General features: G+C 36.2%; 1 protein-coding gene across 14 annotated transcripts in view; it reads left to right on the top strand.

Annotated features, from left to right (window-relative positions):
• ADAM32 (ADAM metallopeptidase domain 32) overlaps nt 1-20,318 on the top strand; it is a 159,792-nt gene that overhangs the window by 1,617 nt on the left and 137,857 nt on the right. For 10 of the 14 annotated variants that reach the window (XR_007474639.1, XM_033415009.2, XM_049704279.1 and 7 more), the window contains exon 2: nt 16,059-16,138. The exons of 1 other annotated variant lie outside the window; for it this stretch is intronic. Coding sequence is in view for 10 of the 13 variants with exons in the window: in XM_033415009.2 (XP_033270900.2) it covers nt 16,059-16,138 (80 nt within the window). In the remaining 3 variants the exon portion in view is untranslated. Of the gene's footprint in view, nt 1-4,521; nt 4,583-14,012; nt 14,617-16,058; nt 16,139-20,318 lie in introns of those variants that run through there. 3 more of the 14 variants (XM_049704274.1, XM_049704275.1, XM_049704273.1) reach the window with 2 other exon arrangements.

Raw genomic sequence — 20,318 nt, 5'->3', positions numbered from 1 at the left:
GTTTGGCTGCTTGCGGCTTGAAAGCCAGTACTCGAGAGACAGGTATTGGTAGGAAAGGAAAGGTTGCTTCATTCAGGAGGCTGGGGAGAAGGTAGACTCATGTCCAAACACCAGCTTGGTTGTTGATCAGGGGGCAAGAGCTTTGAAAGGGGAGTTTCAGGGATGTATAAGCAGAGGCCTCGAGGGGGCTACGACTTGCAGAACAGCACAGTCAGCTCCCGCAGTCATGAAATTGGTCATGTGGTGGTCTGATCAGTGTCATCTTGATTGTTTTAAGTTCAGTTAATTTTCAGTTCCAGGCTTGGTTCCCATTTCCTTGAGGCCAGTTCTTGGAATTGTGCAAGATGGAGCAGCTTATGTCTTGGCTGCAGTCTGGTCATCACGTAGTTAACTTCTCCCACCTGGTGAGGGTTTCAGTGTCTGCAAAACAGCTCAAAGGACATGGCTCAGAATATTATCTATAGCTCTTGAAGAGGAACTAAAGGTCCTTGACTTTGTTTAATGGCTAAACTATTATTATTTTGTCTTGTTTGACTGCTTTCCTTTGGTTCTGCATTTTTTTTTCACTTCTCTGAATTTATTCTTTGACTAAAGTTTTTCTACAGACAAGAGGCAGGCAGAGGACATTGGATGTGTGTGTGGGGGGGGTCTGTCCTGGGAAAGCCCCATAGGGTCCCGCTCAATTACAGTAATAGACCTATTATATGTTAATGTAAGTAACACATTTAAAAAATAAAAACTGTATTTTCCAAAACAAAGAATTTAGAGTGGCATTGTTTTACATTTTGTGAATCTCTTTAAGGTTTGGTTTAATAGATGACAGCTAGATTCTCATATCTACTTCTGCATTCAGTCTGTTGCGGAATGTTTTGTTTGAAGTATATGAAAAAATTCCAGCTTATGTAGTTGGAAAAGGGAGTAGTTTAGGAGCCTTTTCAGGTAATTACCAGTGTTCCTCTTTGGATGCTGCACCAAATACACACTTGATAAATGGTAAAGTTTAGTTGCAGTGTGGAATCTAAAACATATCAATGAATTTTTCTTAATATGTTATGTTAAAATCCATTGGTCTATTTTGAACTTTAATGGATATTTTACCCATTTGCTTTTTTTTAATACATTACCTTTGTTTTTTTCTTTTTTAACATCTTTACTGGAGTATAATTGCTTTACAAAGGTGTGTTAGTTTCTGCTTTGTAACAAAGTGAATCAGCTATACATATACATATATCCCTATAGCTCCTCCCTCTTGTGTTTCCGTCCCACTCTCCCTATCCCACCCCTCTAGGTGGTCACAAAGCACTGAGCTGATCTCCCTGTTTTACATTTGGTAGTGTATATATGTCCATGCCACTCTCTCACTTCGTCCCAGCTTATCCTTCCCCACCCCCGTGTCCTCAGTCCATTTTCTACGTCTGTGTCTTTATTCCTGTCCTGCCTCTAGGTTCTTCAGAACCTATATATATATATATATATATATATATATTTTAGATTCCATACATATGTGTTAGCATATGGTATTTGTTTTTCTCTTTCTGACTTACTTCACTCTGTATGACAGATGCTAGGTCCATCCACCTCACCACAAATAATTCAGTTTTGTTTCTTTTTATGGCTGAGTAATATTCCATTGTATATATGTGCTACATCTTCTTTATACCTTTGTTTTAAAATTATTTTAAATTGTGGTAAAATATACAAAACATAAAATTTACCATCTTCAACCATTTTAAAAATGAATAAACTTTATTTTTTAGAGTGTTTCAGGTTCATAGCAAAACTGAGAGAAAGGTACAGAGATTTCTCACATACCCCTGTCCCCACACCTGTACAATCTCTGCTCTAGGCGTCCTGCTCCACAGTGGTATGTTTGTTAGAATTGATGATCCCACACTGGTACATCATTATCACCCCAAATCTATAGTTTACCTTAGGATTCACTCTTGCTGTTTTACATTCTGTGGAATTTGACAAATGTATAATGACATGTATCCCCCAGAGTAGTTTTGCAGCCCTAAAAATCCTCTGTGCTTCACCTGTTCATCTCTCCCTTTCCCCTAAGTCCTGGCAACCACTGATCTTTTTGCTGTCTCCATAGTTTTGCCTTTTCCAGAATGTCATATAGTTGGAATCTTAGAGTATGTTGCCTTTTTCAGATTGGCTTCTTTCACTTAGTAATACGCATTTATGGTTCTTCCATGTCTTTCCAGGGCTGCATAGCTTATTTCTTTTTAGCAGTGAGTGATATTCCATTGTCTGTATATACCAGTTTACTTATCCATTTACCTACTAAAAGACATCTTGGTTGCTTTCAAGTTTTGACAGGTATGAGCAAAGCTACCATAAATATCTGTGTGCAAGTTTTTGTGTGGACATAAGTTTTCAACTCCTTTGGGTAAATACCAAGGAGTGCTATTGCTGGATCATATGGTAAGGATATGTTTAGTTTTTAAAGTTAGTGTCTTTTTGCTTCAGTACGAAGAACTCTCTTTAACATTTCTTGTGAGGCCATTCTAGTGGTGATGGACTCTAACTTTTTTAAGGAAATTCTTTATCTCTCCTTCAATTCTGAAGGACATCTTTCCTGGGTATGGTATCCTTAGGTGGAATTTTCTTTCTTTCAGTACTTTGAATATACTATCCCACTCCATTCTGGCCTGCAAGGTTTCTGCTGAAAAATTCACTGATAGTCTTATGGGAGTTCCTTTGTACAAAACAAATTGTGTTTCTCTTGCTGCTTTTTTTTTTTTTTTTTGCGGTATGCAGACCTCTCACTGCTGCGCCCTCTCCCATTGCGGACCACAGGCTCTGGATGTGCAGGCCCAGCGGCCACGGCCCACGGGCCCAGCCACTCCGCGGCATGTGGGATCCCCCCAGACTGGGGCACGAACCCGCGTCCCCTGCATTGGCAGGCGGACTCCCAACCACTGCGCCACCGGGGAAGCCCCTCTCTTGCTGCTTTTTTTTTTTAAATTTCTATTTTATTTTATTTTATTTTATTTATTTCTTTTAACATCTTTATTGGGGTATAATTGCTTTACAATGGTGTGTTAGTTTCTGCTTTATAACAAAGTGAATCAGTTATACATATACATATGTTCCCATATCTCTTCCCTCTTGTGTCTCCCTCCCTCCCACCCTCCCTATCCCACCCCTCCAGGCGGTCACAAAGCACCGAGCCGATAGCCCTGTGCCATGCGGCTGCTTCCCACTAGCTGTCTACCTTACATTTGTTAGTGTATTTATGTCCATGCCTCTCTCTCGCCCTGTCACAGCTCACCCTTCCCCCTCCCCATATCCTCAAGTCTGTTCTCCAGTAGGTCTGTGTCTTTATTCCTGTCTTACCCCTAGGTTCTTCATGACATTTTTTTTTAATCAAAACTACAATGAGATATCATCTCACACCAGTCAGAATGGCCATCATCAAAAAATCTAGAAACAATAAATGCTGGAGAGGGTGTGGAGAAAAGGGAACACTCTTGCACTGCTGGTGGGAATGTGAATTGGTTCAGCCACTATGGAGAACAGTATGGAGGTTCCTTAAAAAACTACAAATAGAACTACCATATGACCCAGCAATCCCACTCCTGGGCATATACCCTGAGAAAACCATAATTCAAAAAGAGTCATGTACCAAAATGTTCATTGCAGCTCTATTTACAATAGCCCGGAGATGGAAACAACCTAAGTGCCCATCATCGGATGAATGGATAAAGAAGATATGGCATATATATACAATGGAATATTACTCAGCCATAAAAAGAAATGAAATTGAGCTATTTGTAATGAGGTGGATAGACCTAGAGTCTGTCATACAGAGTGAAGTAAGTCAGAAAGAGAAAGACAAATACCGTATGCTAACACATATATATGGAATTTAAGAAAAAAAAATCTCTTGCTGCTTTTTAAGAGTTTCTCTTTGTCTTTAATTTTTGGCAGTTTAATTATAACCTGTCTCAGTGTAGTTCTCTTTAATTTTTTTTTTTTTTTGGTTTTCTTTGAGCTTCCTAGATTAGGATGTCTATTTTTCTTTTCTGTTTTTGCCAGGTGAGAGAAGTTTTTAGCCATTATTTCTTTAAATAAGCTTTCTGCCCTCTACCCCCACTCCTTCTCCTTCTGGGACTTCTATAATGTGGATACTGGTCTGCTTGATGGTGTCCCATAAATCCTTTAATCTGTCTTCACTCTTTTTCATTCTTTTTTTTAATTTTAATTTTTTGCTCCTCTGACTGGATGAATTCTATTGCTCTGTCTTCAAGTTTGCTGATCCTTTCTTTCACTTAATCTAGTCTGATGTTGAAACCCTCTATTGAAAGTTTCAGTTCAGTTATTGTATTCAGCTCTATGATTTCTATTTTGTACTCATTCTAACCATTTTTAAGTGTACAGTTCAGTGGCATTAAATACATTCACTTTGTTTTGCCGTCACCATCGTCCATCTCCAGAATATTTTTTTTTATTCTTCCCAGACTGAAACTCAGTACCCATTTAACACTAATTCCTCATTCTTGCCTCCCCCAGCTCTTGGCAACCACCATTCTACTTTCTGTCTCCATGGATTTGACTGCTCTAGTTTCCTCATGTAAGTGGAGTTATGCAGTATTTTTCTTTGTGACTGACTTCTTTCACTTAGCGTAATGCCCTCAATGTTTATCCATGTTGTAGCATGTGTCAGAATTTTCTCCTTTTATTCTGACACATGAATAGCATTCCATTGTGTGAAATACATATGGGAAAATACATATTTCATTTTGTTTATCCATTCATCTGTTGATGGATACTTAGGTTGCTTCTACCTTTTGGATATTATGAATAATGCTGCCATGAACATGTATGTACCTGTACTTGTTTGAGTCCCTGCTTTTAATTCTTTTGGGTATATGTACAGAAGTGGAGTTGCTGGATCATACGGTGATTCTATTTTTAATTTTTTAAGGAACTGTTACATTGTTTTCCGTACTGGCTGTGCAATTTTACATTTCTACCAGCAGTGCACAAGGGTTACAGTTTCTCCACGTTCTTCCTAATACATGTTATTTTACTTCTATATTTTAATGATTATAGTCTTCCTAATGGTTATGACAGGGTATCTCATTGTGGCTTTGATTTGTATTCCCCTGATAGTTAGTGATGTTGAGCATCTTTTCATATGCTTATTGGCCATTTGTATATCTTTTTTGGAGAAATGAGTATTGAAGTCCTTTGCCCATTTTAAAGATTAGGTTGTTCATTTTGTTGAGTTACAAGAGTTCCTTTTATATTCTGGATACTAGACTTTCAGACAAATGATTTGCAAATATTTTTTTTCATGCTGTAGGTTGTCTTCACTTTCTTGGGAGTGTCCTTTGACTCACAAAAGTTTTAAATTATGATGGAATCTAATTTTGTTGCTCATGGTTTTAGTGTCATATCTAAGAATCCATTGCCAAATCTAAGGTCATGTATATTTACTCCTATCTTTTCTTCTAAGAATTTTATTGTTTTAGCTCTTATGTTTATGTCATTGATCCATTTTGAGTTAATTTTCGTACACAGTGTGAGGTAGGGTTCCAACTTTATTTATTTACATTCATTCTGGTTTCTTTTTATTAACTATATCCTGCCCCTGTTTATTCCTAATAATGCTTTTTTCCTCCTTTGAGTCTATTCATGCTAATGTTAACATAGGTATGTCAGCTTTCCTTTGGCTAATATTTGCTGTGAACATATTTTTTCCATCCTTTTATGTGGCAAAGTCCCCAGTGCTCACTAAGTATCCATCTTCTTGCCTACATTTCTGAGCCTTTTTCCATTTAGTGTGGGGCAGTTTAAATACTATTGCTCGTGGGGTTGAGAAGAAGTGATTTGCATCACTTTAGATCAAGGCAATTGAGAGCTGGTATTTCTCTTCTATATTTCTTTTCTGATGGCAGATTTACCTTAGAAGCTATGAGCTGAGTTTATGGTGTTACCACTTGGAGGGAGCTTGGATCTCTGAGTTACTATTTGAATGAGAGCTCCTGGTGACTCCCATCATATTTTGCATGAAAAACAAAGAAACTTTTATTGTGTTAAGCCACCAAGATTTCAAGGTTTATTTATTGCCATTCCATAGCCTGGTCAGCCTCAGTTGACTAATATAGAGATTGGAGCTTTGAAGTGGTGTGCTGCCATGATAAACTTAAAATATATGCCTTTGACTTTGCTGCTGGGTATTGATGGGTAGCAGGTGACAAGAAATGGAAACCACCTGGAAAAAATGGAAATCAATGACAAGAAGTGACAGAACATTTGGTAAAAACTGTAGGACAGACTACATTCTGTAGAAGTTAGATAAGAGATTGTTAGCCGTGGAAGTTGGTTTCATTACTCAATTTTGTCAAAGTGTTAAGAGAAAGAGATAATCTCAGGAAACAGTTGACCAGTTTGCAAATCGAATTAATAGGGAATAAATCCAGAAATTTGGGGCCTTTCAGGACTTTAAAGGGTGACCAGTTCCAGATTTCAAATAGTAAGAAATGGAATTTTAAAAGGTTTGAGCAGTGAAACGTCAGTAAAAACTCTCAGTTAGAGAAAATTACTCAGGTTAGCACTGCAATCAAGGGTGTGGCCTTACATTATATTTTTTTAGACTGACTTATGGTTGCCATCACTTAGTTGAGAGAGAGAGAGGTGAGAGAGGAGGGAAGGAGAAATAGGAGTTAGGCCAAGAAATTACAGGATGAGAGAAAATATTTGTAAATGATTTGTCTGAAAAGGGTCTAGTATCCAGAAAATAAAGGGCAAAGAAATAAAGCAGATTTGAAAATTATGACTTTAAAAAGTTTTATATGTGTTTTAATTGCATGACAAAGTTACTGAAGACAACTAGATGAGAAACTTCTACGTTTTTGATGGTAGTGTACTGCCAAAGGAACTTCAAACTAGATTATACAAGCTTTTGACTATTTGAGAATTAACACAACTCTTGAGCCCTTTACTTCCAGGAAGTAAACTGGAAAAGCCATGCTACTTTCAAGGAGAGTATATTTGTATTTAAGTCTTTTATAATATTTTATGCTTTCTGTTTACTATACTTTTTATTTGATATCATTAAAAATCTTATTTCCTGTCTTATGTGTTTTTCTGATTTTAATGTAACATGTATAATTGACTTAGAGTCTACAATTAAGCAACATGTCTTCTTCTAAAAACGACAATGACCTTAGAAAGTTGTCAGACACTGCCTTTATCATCCTACATGTTACTGTTATTTAGTATTTACTGCCACTTTTATGTATTGTTTCCCAAATGAGTCATCATCTTTATTGTTACTTAGATTTATCCACAAGTTTATAGCTTGACTTGCTTACCTTCTTTCTAGCACCCTACTCTTTCCTTCTTAGTATCTTTTTCGTCAAGAGTTTGAGTGGTAAATCGTCTGTTTACTTGAAAATGTCTTTATGTCTCCCTCACTGTTGAATGACAATTTAGTTTGATATCCAATTTCAGACTGACAGTTGTTTTTCCAGTAGCACTTTGAGAATGTTACTCCATTGCTATTTGGCCTGCATGTTATTAACTTTTTTTTTTAATTATGAGGATTTCAAATAAATGCAAAAATAGAAGAATAAAGAACTCAGGTTCAACAGTTATAAACTCGTGGTTAATTCTGTTTCTTTTCTACGTTCCCTACCACTTCCTCTATTCTCATATTATTTGGAGCAAATTATAGACTTTATATCATTTCGTGTCTAAGCATTTCAATATATATTGCTAAATGGCCAGAAAATATAACCACAGTATCATGATCATGGCTTAGAAATTAACGATTTCTTCTATCACCCAATATTCAGTCTGTGTTCAAATTTTCAATTGTTTCATGAGTGTAATAAGTTTCCTTACAGTTTGTAATCACCTAGAAAATAATGTCCACGCATTGTTTGAATCAGCATACAAAAGATCTGCTCATTGAATTGGCTCCTTCCCTACTCGATTTTATTTAGTCTATGGCTTTTAGTACCATGTCGATACTGATAACTCCAAATTTATATTTCTTCTCTTGCACTCTCTTAGGCAGCCTGTGAGATGGCTACCAATGTTTCCCACATCCTGGTAATCACGCCCTTGTGTAATCCCCTCCTCTTAAATGTGAGCTGTGTGTTTTTTGTTTTTTGGTTTTCTTGGGGGGGTACGCGGGCCTCTCACTGTTGTGGCCTCTCCCGTTGCAGAGCACAGGCTCCGGACACGCAGGCTCAGTGGCCATGGCTCACGGCCCTAGCCGCTCCGCAGCATGTGGGATCTTCCCGGACCAGGGCACGAACCCGTGTCCCCTGCATCGGCAGGCGGAGTGAGCTGTGTTTTATGGTTTGTTTTTAGTGAATAAAATGTGGTCAGGATCATGGGATGTCTCTTGTGAGATTAGGATACAGAAAAACTGTGTCTTTTGTCCTGGGTGCCCGCTTTCAGTCTCTCTTTTTCTGAGCCCTTGTTCTGAGGGAAGCAAGTTGTCACATTGTGAGTAGCCTTATGGAGAGGCCTGTGTGGCATGGAACTGAGCTTTCTCATTAACAGCCTGGAAAGCCCCAATGCCTGCCAACAGCTAAGTGCATGAGCCTTGAAGTGGATCCTATGCTAGTCAAGCCTTGAAATGGTTGCAGCCCTGGCCTACACTTTGACTGTAGCTTTGCAAGAGTCTGAGCCAGAGGCATTCGGTTAAGCTGTGCCGATACCTGACCTAAGGACACTAGTGATTAATAAATGTTCCCTATTTTAAGCTGCTAAATTTTGGGATAATTTGTTATGCAGCAATAGATAACTAACACACCATCCTTCAGCCTATTCTCAACATAAAGTTTTCTTGTTAAAATCTAAGTCAGCTCATGTCCGCCCTCTGCTCAGAATCTTTCAGTGGTTTCTTATCTCACCAAGAATAAAAATTAAAGTGCTAACTCTGACCTGTAATGCCCTACAGGATCTCAGCAGCTTGTCTCCTCTCTGGCCTCACCCCTTACTCTCTTCCTCACTGCTCATGCTACTCCAACCACAGTAGCTCCCTTGCTGCTTTTCAGACATGCCAGGCAGTTCCTCCCAAAGACCTTTGCGCTTGATCCTTTTTCTTCCTGGGATGATCTGCCAGAGATATTCATTTGTTCCCCTCCTCACCTTCTTCAGTTCTGTGCCCAGATGCCATCTTCTCAGTGAGCCCTATTTAAGACTGAACTTCACCTTCATCAGCCTCTGTTCTAGAACATGATTCTATGGGCTGGTGGGGCTGTTGCTCTGGTTTGGACTGGCTTAGGTAGTCTGTGGCGCATCGGTGCTCTTTCCTGGATCTGTCATCCGCTCCTGAGTTGGTTGGCAGCTGGATGATCCAGATGGTCTCACGCACTGGTCTGTCTGTTGGACTGTGTTCAGCTAGGGTGCCTTGGCTCCCTTTCACATAGACTCTCACCCTCCTGCAGGACAGCTCAGGCTTGTTTATATGTGGTTTCAGGATTCCAAGGCAGTGAGAGGGCAAGCCACAGTGCACAGGCACTCTTCAGGTTTCCTTCTGTTACATTTGCTATTGTCTAATTGACCAAAGTAAGTTACATGGCTAAGTCTGGAGTTAGTTCCTAAGAAGTACACCAATGGGAAAGAATACTTTCTATTGTATCTATCACATCTGATTTCTGTTTTAGAGTTTTTCTAGAATCTCTCAACAATGATCACACTTCCATCGTTAGCTTATCTTCCAGAAAATTGTTTGAGACCTCTTAGCTGATGGTAGCACCTTTCCTTTGTCTACTTTTAGAGGGTTTTCACTGAGAGAAGAGGTAAACATGTAGTGAGTTAGCCACCTTTAATCATAAATCATATTATGGATGTTAATCCTTTGGCTTTTATACTTTGTATTTTCTTACAATCTTTCCTGCATCTTTAAAGATTTTAACAAGATTTCTATGTATGCAAATATATTTATCTTTTCCTTTAAGACTTCTGGGCTTTGAATCTTAATCGATTTTGAATATATATGTATTTATGTACTTAATTACTTTTCAAATGGATATTCAGTCTTCCTGCCGCTATCCATTGGCTATATTTCCCCCAGTGATTTGAAAGCCTACCTCCTCATATATCCTATTTCATTAATTTTTTTTGATGATGCCTATTTCAGTTGATTTAATTATAGTAGTTTAGAGTTTTTCTATTGATTCTCTAAGTACTTTTAAGTAGATAGTTATATCGTTTGCAAATAATGACATACTGTGTTTTCCTTTCTAACATTTATGCCCTTCTTTCTTGTTATCATTTTATCATATTAACGAGGGCATTCAGAACATTTTTGAAAATGGCAGTGATAATAGACTTTGTTACCTAGTTTTATTTGAATTTCTCTGTAGTATTTCATAATTTACAATTTTTAATGTTTGCTTTCTGATACTTTTTCTAGTTAAGGCAATTTCCTTCTATTTCTAGCTTACGTCCCTCTAATTTTCTTTGTCAAAATTTTGGTCTATTTGTATTTTTTTTTTTTTTTTGTGCATGTGAGCTTTAGAATCATCTTATGTTGTTTCAAAAAACTCCTGTGGACTTTACCCTTGGATTTCATAAAATTTATAAATTAATTTAAAGAAAATTGCTATCTTTATATTCCAAGAACTGGATATAGCTTTCAATTTATTTGATTTTTTTATGAACCATTTTAGAATTTAAAGTTTTTTTTTAATTTAAATTATATATATTCCTTTAGGAATTTATTTACATGGGTATTACACATTTTGTTGTTATTGTAAATGGTTACTTCCTAACTATTTTATTTGTGTACAGGGAAATGATTGGTTTATATATTAATTTTGTTTCTAGTCACATTACTAAATCCTCTTTTTAAAATAATATTTATGATGATTCCTTTGGGTTTTCCAGATATATAATATCACATACAAAAGAATGTTAGGATCACAAAACCTTAGAAAGTACCAAAGAGGCAGGTTTAGATGCTACATAGATGCTACAATGTGGCTAGGGTCACAACGCAGGGAAGAATATCTAGTGATACCATGGGAACTATACCGGAAGAGTATTCTATTGAAAATACCACTATGGTGTTTGGGCTAGGCAGCAGAATGTCTGTCCCAGTAGTCCAAAAGGACCAGATAATTCTATTACTACAAATGTCGGAAGGACCAGATATTCACACGTGGCTGCCATCTGACAATGCTCACTTCTGCAACTAAGTCTTTTTTGGGTGTATGAATAGCAGGAACTGGTGACATGCCAGCACCTTAATCGCAGTGGAGTCTGGTATAGAGTTGTTAGGTTTCCAACGTCTAATAGCACAGGGAGACAAGGTAGAAATAGTTTGAGTGATTGAACCTCTCTACAGTATCCCACAGTTCACCTCTAGATGGGATACTTAACATCCATATTCACCCTTCTTAAGGTTGGTAACATTCTTAAACTTTCAAGAAACAACATAATAACTTGCTTCTGCCTCATTTAATGTAATCAGTTCGTATAGTATACAGGAAAACTAGACATGTTAAGTGTACCATGTGAAATTCTAGTTACGGGGAGAATTTACTTTGATCTATTCTCTTTTAGGGCCAACTATCTATGAGTTTTTAAGATTATACCCGTGGACTTACTTCTGTGTACTATTGGCATATCATACATCTACTTTCCCTCCTTCAGTTAGCTGGTCATAGGATACCATAAAAGTAGGTTTTAGGAAATGATGGAAACGTGATAGGAGTAGGCCTACTGGAGTATTAATCACCTGGTTATGCAACTTAAAGCTTTTAGGACCTGTTCAAACCCAACCATATATATATATAACACTTCCATTTGATTAGTACTCCTGTGAATGCCTGATGATGTCAGTCTGTGAAGCGCGGTTCAGGTTGCAAGATCATATAGTCTGAAGATCCCATGGTCTGAATTTAACCTCTATCAGAGCCCAGTAGTGAGCTAAAAGCTTTCATAAAAGAAATATACTTACATACTATATTAGATTCCTGTGGCTGCCATAAGAAAGTACCACAAACTGGGTGGCTTAAAACAACAGAATTTTTTCCCCCTTCTGTTTCTGGAGGCCAGAAGTCCAAAATCAAGGTATTGACAGTGTTGATTACTTTTGGAGGCTCTGGGGGAGAATCTGTTCCATGCTTCTCTCCTAGCTTCTGATGGCTGCCAGCAATCCTATGCATTCCTTGGCTTGGAGACATGTTACTCCAGCCTCTGCCTCTGTCTTTATATTGATGTCTCCTCTGTGTGTCTTTTCCCCTTCTCTTACTTATAGGATATTAGTCATTGGATTTAGGGTCCAGTCTAATCTGGAATGGTCTCATCTTGAGATCCTTAACTTAATTACACCTTGCAAAGACCCTTTTTTCTTTGCAAGGTTATAAGGTTATAGCCACAGGTTCTGAGTGGACATATCTTTTGGGGCACCGTCACTCAATCCACAGCATATACCAATGAGGGCGTGTCTTTGCTTACAAACCTCAGGAGCCTCTGCTGTGATTCTCCTAGAGGGGCTTAACACAGGCTCTGCCACAGACCCTAAGTCATAAAGGAAAAATAGTAGAGCTCCTTGCCCAGTAGACTCAGGTAGCTGAGGAGTCTTGTACTCTGGCATCTTACAAATCTGGCAGCCTATGTTTTGTTCAATAAAAATGGTCAAAGCAACATAGCTATATATGATATATATTGCCTCCAAAATCCAAAATGGTCTACCAAGTGTTCTGCCTCTTACTATTTATTATGGAGGATATTTTTGATTGTGGTTTAGACCACTAGACCATTACAGGTGGATGTGTGTGTGTGTGTTAAGACTCTGGCACACCTGCTTCTTCAAGCCATCTAATGTACCTGCTACTTCAGGTCTTTCTCTTAGATGATATGTTAGTTTCCTATTGTTGCTGTAACAAGTTATCACAAACTTAATAGCTTAAACAACACAAATTCATTATCTTACAGTTCTGTAAAATGGGTCTCATTGGGTAAAATCAAGGTGTTAGCAGTGCCTGTTCCTTCTGGAAGCTGCAGGAGACAATCTGTTTCCTTGTCTTTTCCAGATTCTAATGGCTGTTTGCATTTTTTGGCTCATGGCCCCCTTCCTCCATCTTCAAAGTCAGTGGTATTGGGCTGAGGTCTTTACACATGGCCATCTCTTTGGTTTTCTTTTCTGGCTCTTTCTTCTACTGTTAAGAACCCTTGTGATTAAAGTAAGACCACAGATAACCCAGGATAATTTTCATATTTTAAGGTCAGTTGATTAGCAACCTTAATTCTGTTTTGCCATGTAACCTAACAGGTTCTGGGGATTAGGATATGGACATCTTTGGGGGCATTATTCTATCTACCACAGACAGTGAGATTTTTAGGGTCCAGGTAGAAGAAGAACCAGATGATAAAGATCTGAGGCATCTGAGGCAATATGATTGGTGAAGGTATGCTGGCATCACTACTAAGCAAAAATGGAAACTTGCTCCTGGCATCTCCTGCTTATTGGGATAGAGAAAACAGCACCTTTTTCTATTAATGGCTACATACAGGTGCCAATGCCTGTGTTGATTTGGTTCAGTAAAGAGACCATATTTGGAACAATATTAGTTATTGCAATCATTACCTGATTACACTTAAGACAACTCACTGTCATTCTCTATTGCTTATCTATCATGTGCACAGATCAAACAAGTAAAATAACAGAAATCATTGCCCTTGTATATACTTTCTTGGTATATAAAGGTTTTTGGTTTAATGTTTTGGTGATGGTGCAGGTGATATTCAGAGGTTTCCATTTGGCCCTCCCTACCATAACAATCCTCATTCTATGGGTCAGGGAGACAAGATGGGCATTCCACCAGTTACTGATTATATCTGTTTTGACACACTGTTCCATAATTGGGCAGATTATGATAGGATGAACTTGTAGACCCATGAGTGTGTTCATAGATGTGAACCTAATAACTTCCATTCATCACCTGACGACTTCTGCTAATCATATATCTTTTCCTGAAGTGGACCACAGTCTTACTTTAGGTACTCAGAAATCATCATTAGGAGACTTCTTCAGTGGTCCAGTGGTAAAGAATCCAGCTTCCAATGCGGCTGACGTGGGTTCGATCCCTGGTTGGGGAACTAAGATCCCACATGTCGTGGGGCAACTAAGCCCATGAGCCACAACTACTGAGCCCTCATGCCTCAACTAGAGAGCCCACGTGCTGTAAACTACAGTGCCCATGCACTCTGGAGCCCGAGTGCCACAACTAGAGATAGAAAATCCATATGCCACAACTAGAGAGAAGCCTGCACGCTGCAACTAAGAGCCCGAGCATCACAATGAAAGATCCTGCATGCTGCAACCCGATGCAGCCAAAAAAAAAAAAAAATCATTATTAGTTTAAAGCCAGTGTTTAATATTCCACCAAAGGTCTGAGTAATTGGGTTTTGATTTTGTGGATCCAATCTGAGAATTTTTCTTTTTTTTGATAACAGAAAAATAGCTTATTAATGCATACAGCATGCATCATGGGAGAAACTTAAACCAAAAGTAACTCAAAATGGCAACTTTGAGTTCCAGCTTATCTTCAACAAAAAACATTAAATTTGCAGAGAAGTGACAGACACAGGAAGGCAGTTTTAGGCTTCCAAGGGCAGCAAACTGGAAAGGTAAATATATGGGTGAAAACTAATGAGGTAAATTTGTTCATAGATTACTCTGGTCCCACCTCTGGGCTGATAAGAGTCTGTCTCCAGTATGAGTTTTTCTTTAGGTTGGTCACTTCATCCTACTCACATTTACTGATATGACTGAGATGTTTAATCTTAGTGCTTCTTATTTATATCATACTTTTCTGATTTCATGCCTTTTTTTGATAAATGTTTTTCACCATAAAAATCTGTGACTTTTTCATTTATTTTCTGGATGCCTTGTGTTTGTATGCTCTTTTTTTTTCTTAATTTGGAATATTTATAATCTGTTTTATATAATAGATTTAATTTTTAATTTAGGTAGTAACTAGTGATTCCTCACTGTAAGTGTAAGGAAATTTATTTCTTACTACTTCTTTCCACCTCGTGCTCTCCTCTTTATTATATGACTATAGCTTTAAAAAATCTTAGTTCTTTTATACCATTAAACAATATGTTTCTACTTTTACCACTTAATTTTCAGCTTTTTAACATTTTTTGGAACCACACTGCAATAAATTTAAGGAAAACAGTATTCACATATGGTAATTCTCTTCTTCTGCTACCCTTCCTGACATTATTGAATATGTTGTTATGTCTTTATCATCATAGTTTATAACACTTGCATCCTATTAAATAGTGATGATTCCCACCATTGTTTTGGCCTATATTCTATATTTAAGTTTATTTTAATGCTCACAGCTAGGCCTTTTACCTCAACTCTATTGATGCCTTTATTGGGAGAAGTTTGTCTGCCTTTTGTGACAGGAACTTGTGAACTATTTTCCTTGATTTTTTGCTTGTAAATAGCTGTCCCTTGCCTGTATATTTGAATGACAGTTTTGCTGGGTATAAAATTCTTGGGTCCACACTTTCTTTTCCTGAATATTTTTTTAAAGACATAGTTCTTCAGTTTTTTAACATTGAATAATGTTTTTAAAGAATCTGAAGCCAACCTGCTTTTCTCTTCTTATGCCCAATATGATTTTCACTTTTCCTTTTTGCTCATATGCCCATAGGATTCTTTCTTTATCTTTGACATCCAATAAGTTTAGTAGAATATGTCTCAGTTTTAATTAATTGTTATCAGTTATTCCTGAAATGCAGTGTACTTTCTAGTCTATTGTTTCAAATCTTTTATTTCAGGAAAGTCTTCTTGAAGTATATATTTGATATTTTTTAATTCATTTGTTTGCTTTTCTTCAGGAACAGCAAATTTTGTATAAGTTGAATACCTCTCTGTGCCCCCTTTTAGTCTTTCATAGCTATCTTGTCTGTTTTTAAACAAAGTGTTTTCAAGATTTCTATAGGAGTACACAGTGATGACTCATGTTTGCATAAGCAAGTCTTATAAAAGAACCTGAACAAATATTTAGTCAAGTTTAAAACACAGTTATTAACTGTTTTTTTTATTTCTTCAGGTTTTCAAAATTCATTTCTACAAATTATATTTCCAGAGAAAATCCAAGCAAATACAAGTGATAATTCAAAAGTAGAAAATGTAAGAGATTTTCCATAATGTTGTTATATGAAATTTCTTATTTTTATTACATAGCAGTGAAATACATCAATTCCATTATAGTATGACTATAACTAACCAATATTACTATTGATAAGGAATGTAAAGTTTTGATGGTAAAAGCAAACATATAAATCAGAATGTTCTCATTTGTCTAACATTTGTCATTTCCTCATGGTAAAACCATTTTTTAAAGTTCAAAGAGAGAATATAATGTAAAAGAATTAGGGTATTATCTGAATGGTATCTAGATGATTCAAATGAAAGAATAATTTTCTCCAAAATGGTTAGGGAGAATCTGTTTTAACTAAAACCTGGTTCCTCAATCTCTACCCTTGTACCTACCAGTTCTCAGAGAGTATAAACCCTTTCTTCTGTTATTTTTGTTAGAAAGGGCAATATTTCATCCTATTCATTGATTTATTTAACAGATATTTCTCTGGACTTGTGTGCATAGCTACATGCTAAGATCCTTAGGAGATAAAAAAAGAAATACAAGAAAGCAAGCCTTGCTTATAAGTGGCCAATCTTTTGATAACACTTTATTCTTACCAGTTTTAATGAAGTATAATGTATACACCACAGAATTCACCCATTGTAAGTGTACAACTCAATGATCATTAGTACATGAATAGAATTATGTAAACATTACCACAAATCCAGCTTTAGAACGTTTTGATTAAGTTCCTTCCTGCCTATGTGCAGTTTTTCTCTGCTTCCATCCCCAGCCCTTGGCAACTGCTGATCTGTTTTGTGTTTCTATAATTTTGCATTTTCTAGACATTTCATAAAAATGAAATATGTGATATGCAGGACTTTGCATTGAGCTTCTTTCACTTAAGATTATCCATCTTGCAACATTTATCAATACTTCATAAATTTTTTATTTCTTAATACATGTAGATAACACATTTTGTTTATCCATTTACCAGTTAAATTCAAGATTTTTTTCAGATATTGACTATTTTGAGTCATTCTGCTATGAATATTTATGTATGGACATATAGTTTTCTTTCTCTTGGGTAGATTCTTGGAAGTGAAATTGCTGTGTCGTACGGTAGGTTTATGCTTATCATAGTAATAAACTGCCAAACTATTTTCCGTAGTGACTTATTAGTTTACATTTCCCATCAGCAATATATGATGATTCAGTTTTTCCACATACTTGTCAACACCTGATGTTGTCTCTTTTGATTAAATTTATTCTAACAGGTGTGTACTGATATCTCATTTTAGCTTATATTTGCATTTCTCTAATGAAAAATGCTGTAGAGCATCTTTCATGACCTACTAGCTATCTAAATACCTTTTTGGTGAAATGTCTATTAAATTATTTGCCCATTTTAATTTTTTAACCTATTATTATTTTTAACATATTTATTGGGCTATAATTAGTATATAATATTATATTAGTTTCAGGTGTACTATGCAGTGATTCAGTATTTTTTTACCAGTATTTTCAGATTACCACAATAAGTCCAGTTACCATCTGTCACCCTACAAAGTTGGTATACAATTATAATTATTTTTTAAAATTTATTCATCCTGGTATATATGTATATACTTATTTACTGAAGTATAGTTGTTTTACAATATTGTATTAGTTTCAGATGTACAGCATAGTGATTCAGTATTTTTACAGATTGTCCTCCATTATAGGTTATTAAAAGATAATGGCTATAATTTCCTATGCTATATAGTATATCCTGTTGCTTATCTATTTTACATATAGGAGTTTGTATCTGTTAATTCCATATCCCTAATTTGTCCCTACCTGTTTCGCTGTCCCCTAGGTAACCACAAGTTTGTTTTCTATATCTGTGAGTCTATTTCTGTTTTGCATATACATTCATTTGTATATTTTAGATTCCACATATAAGTGATATCATAAGTATCTGTCTTTCTGTGACTTATTTCATAAGCATAATACTCTCTAGGTTCATCTTTATGGCTACAAATGGCAGAATTTCATTCTTTTTTATGGCTGAGTTATATTCCATTGTATATATATATACTACATCTTCTTAATCCAATCATCAGTTGATGGGCATTTGGGTTGCTTCCACGTCTTGACTATTGTAAATGGTGCTGCTGTGAACATTGGGGTACATGTATCCTTTCAAATTAGTGTTTTGTTTTTTCCAGATATATACCTGAAGTGGAATTGCTGGATCTTACAGTAGTTCTATTTTTAGTTTTTTTGAGGAACTTCTAACTGTGTTCCACAATGTCTGCACCAAGTTACATTCCCACCAACAGTATACAAGTATTCCCTTTTCTCCATATCCTTGCCAACATTTGTTATTTGTAGACTTTTTGATGATAGCCATTCTGACAAGAGTGAGGTGATATCTCAGTTTTGTTTGTTACAGTATTATTGACTATATTCCCTATGTGTACCTTACATCCCCTGCTTGATTGATTGACTGATTTTTAAATTGTAGTATAGTTGATTTATAATATATTAGTTTCAGGTGTACAACAGTGATTCAATATTTTTATAGATTATACTCCATTTAAAGTTATTACAAAATAATGGTCACATATCCCTGTGTTGTACAATATAACCTTGTTGCTTACTTATTTTATACATAGTAATTTGTACTTTTTAATTCCATATCCTTATCCTGCCCCTCCCCACTTCCTTCTCCCCACTGGTAACCACTAATTTGTTTTCTATATCTGTGAGTCTGTTTCTGTTTGTATACATGATACAATTACCATGGAATACAGTTGGAGATTCCTCAGAAAAACTGAAAATAGAACTACCATATAATTAAGCAATTCCAGTTCTGTATACATATACAAAAAAACCCCTGAAAACACTAATTCGAAAAGTTACATGCACCCCAATGTTCTTAGCAGCATTATTTACAATAGCCAAGATATGGAAGCAACCTAAGTGTCCATCAACAGATGAAGGGATAAAGATACACACACACACATATACATATACCTACAATGGACTATTATTCAACCATAAAAAAAAATGAACTTCTGACATTTGCAACAAAGCAGATGGACTTAGAGGGTATTATGCTTAGAGAAATAAGTCAGTAAGGGAAAGGCAAATTCTCTGTGTTATCACTTATATGTGTAATATAAAAAATAAAACAAATGAATATCTATAACATTGAGTGTATAACAATGATATCTCATTGTGGTTTTGAGTTGCATTTTTCTGATGATTAGTGATGTTGAACATTTTTTCATGTGCCTGTTGGCCATCTGTAGGCCATTTTTGGAAAATGTCTGTTCAGGTCTTCTGCCCGTTTTTTGATTGGGTTGTTTGGGGGTTTTTTTGCTATTGGGTTGTATGAGCTGTTTATATATGTTGCATATTAATCCCTTATCGCTTGTATCATTTGCAAATATTTTCTCCCATTTACTAGTTGTTTTTCCATTTTGTTGATAGTTTCCATTGCTGTGTAAAAGCTTTTAAGTTTAATTAGGGTCCATTTGTTTATTTTTGCTTTTGTTTCTTTTGCTTTAGGAGACAGATTTGAAAAATATTGCTATAATTTACGTCAAAGAGTGTTCTGCCTATGTTCTCTTCTAAAAGTTTTATGGTTTCCGGTCTTAAACTGAGGTCTTTAATCCATTTTGAGTTTACTTTTCTATATGGTGTAAGGAAATATTCTAATTTCATTCTTTTACATGTAGCTGTCCAGTTTTCCCAACACCACTTATTGAAGAGACTGTCTTTTCTCCATTGTTTCTTGCCTCCTTTGTTGTAACTAACTGGAAGTTCATGGGTTTATTTCTGGGCTGCTCTCATGCATTGATCTATGTGTCTGTTTTTGTGCCAGTACCATGCTGTTTTGATTAATGTAGGTTTGCAGTACAGCTTGAAGTCAGGGAGCATGATACTTCCCGCTCTGTTCTTCTTTCTCAAGATTGCTTTGGCTATTTGGTGTCTTTTGTGGTTCCATATAAATTTTAGGATTATTTGTTCTAGTTCTGTGAAAAATGTCATGGGTATTTTGATAAGGATTACATTAAATCTCTGGATTACTTTGAGTAGTATGGACATTTTAACAATATTAATTCTTCTAACCCAAGAACACAGGATAACTTTCCATTTCTTCATATCGTCTTCAGTTTCCTTCAACAATCTTTTATAATTTTCAGAGCATTTTCACCTCCTTGGTTATGTTTATCC

This window comes from Orcinus orca, chromosome 21 (assembly GCF_937001465.1).
Source record: "Orcinus orca chromosome 21, mOrcOrc1.1, whole genome shotgun sequence".
Classification (NCBI taxonomy): domain Eukaryota; kingdom Metazoa; phylum Chordata; class Mammalia; order Artiodactyla; family Delphinidae; genus Orcinus; species Orcinus orca.
Note: the sequence above shows the minus strand (reverse complement) of the source record. Positions and strands in the feature narration are given on the sequence as shown.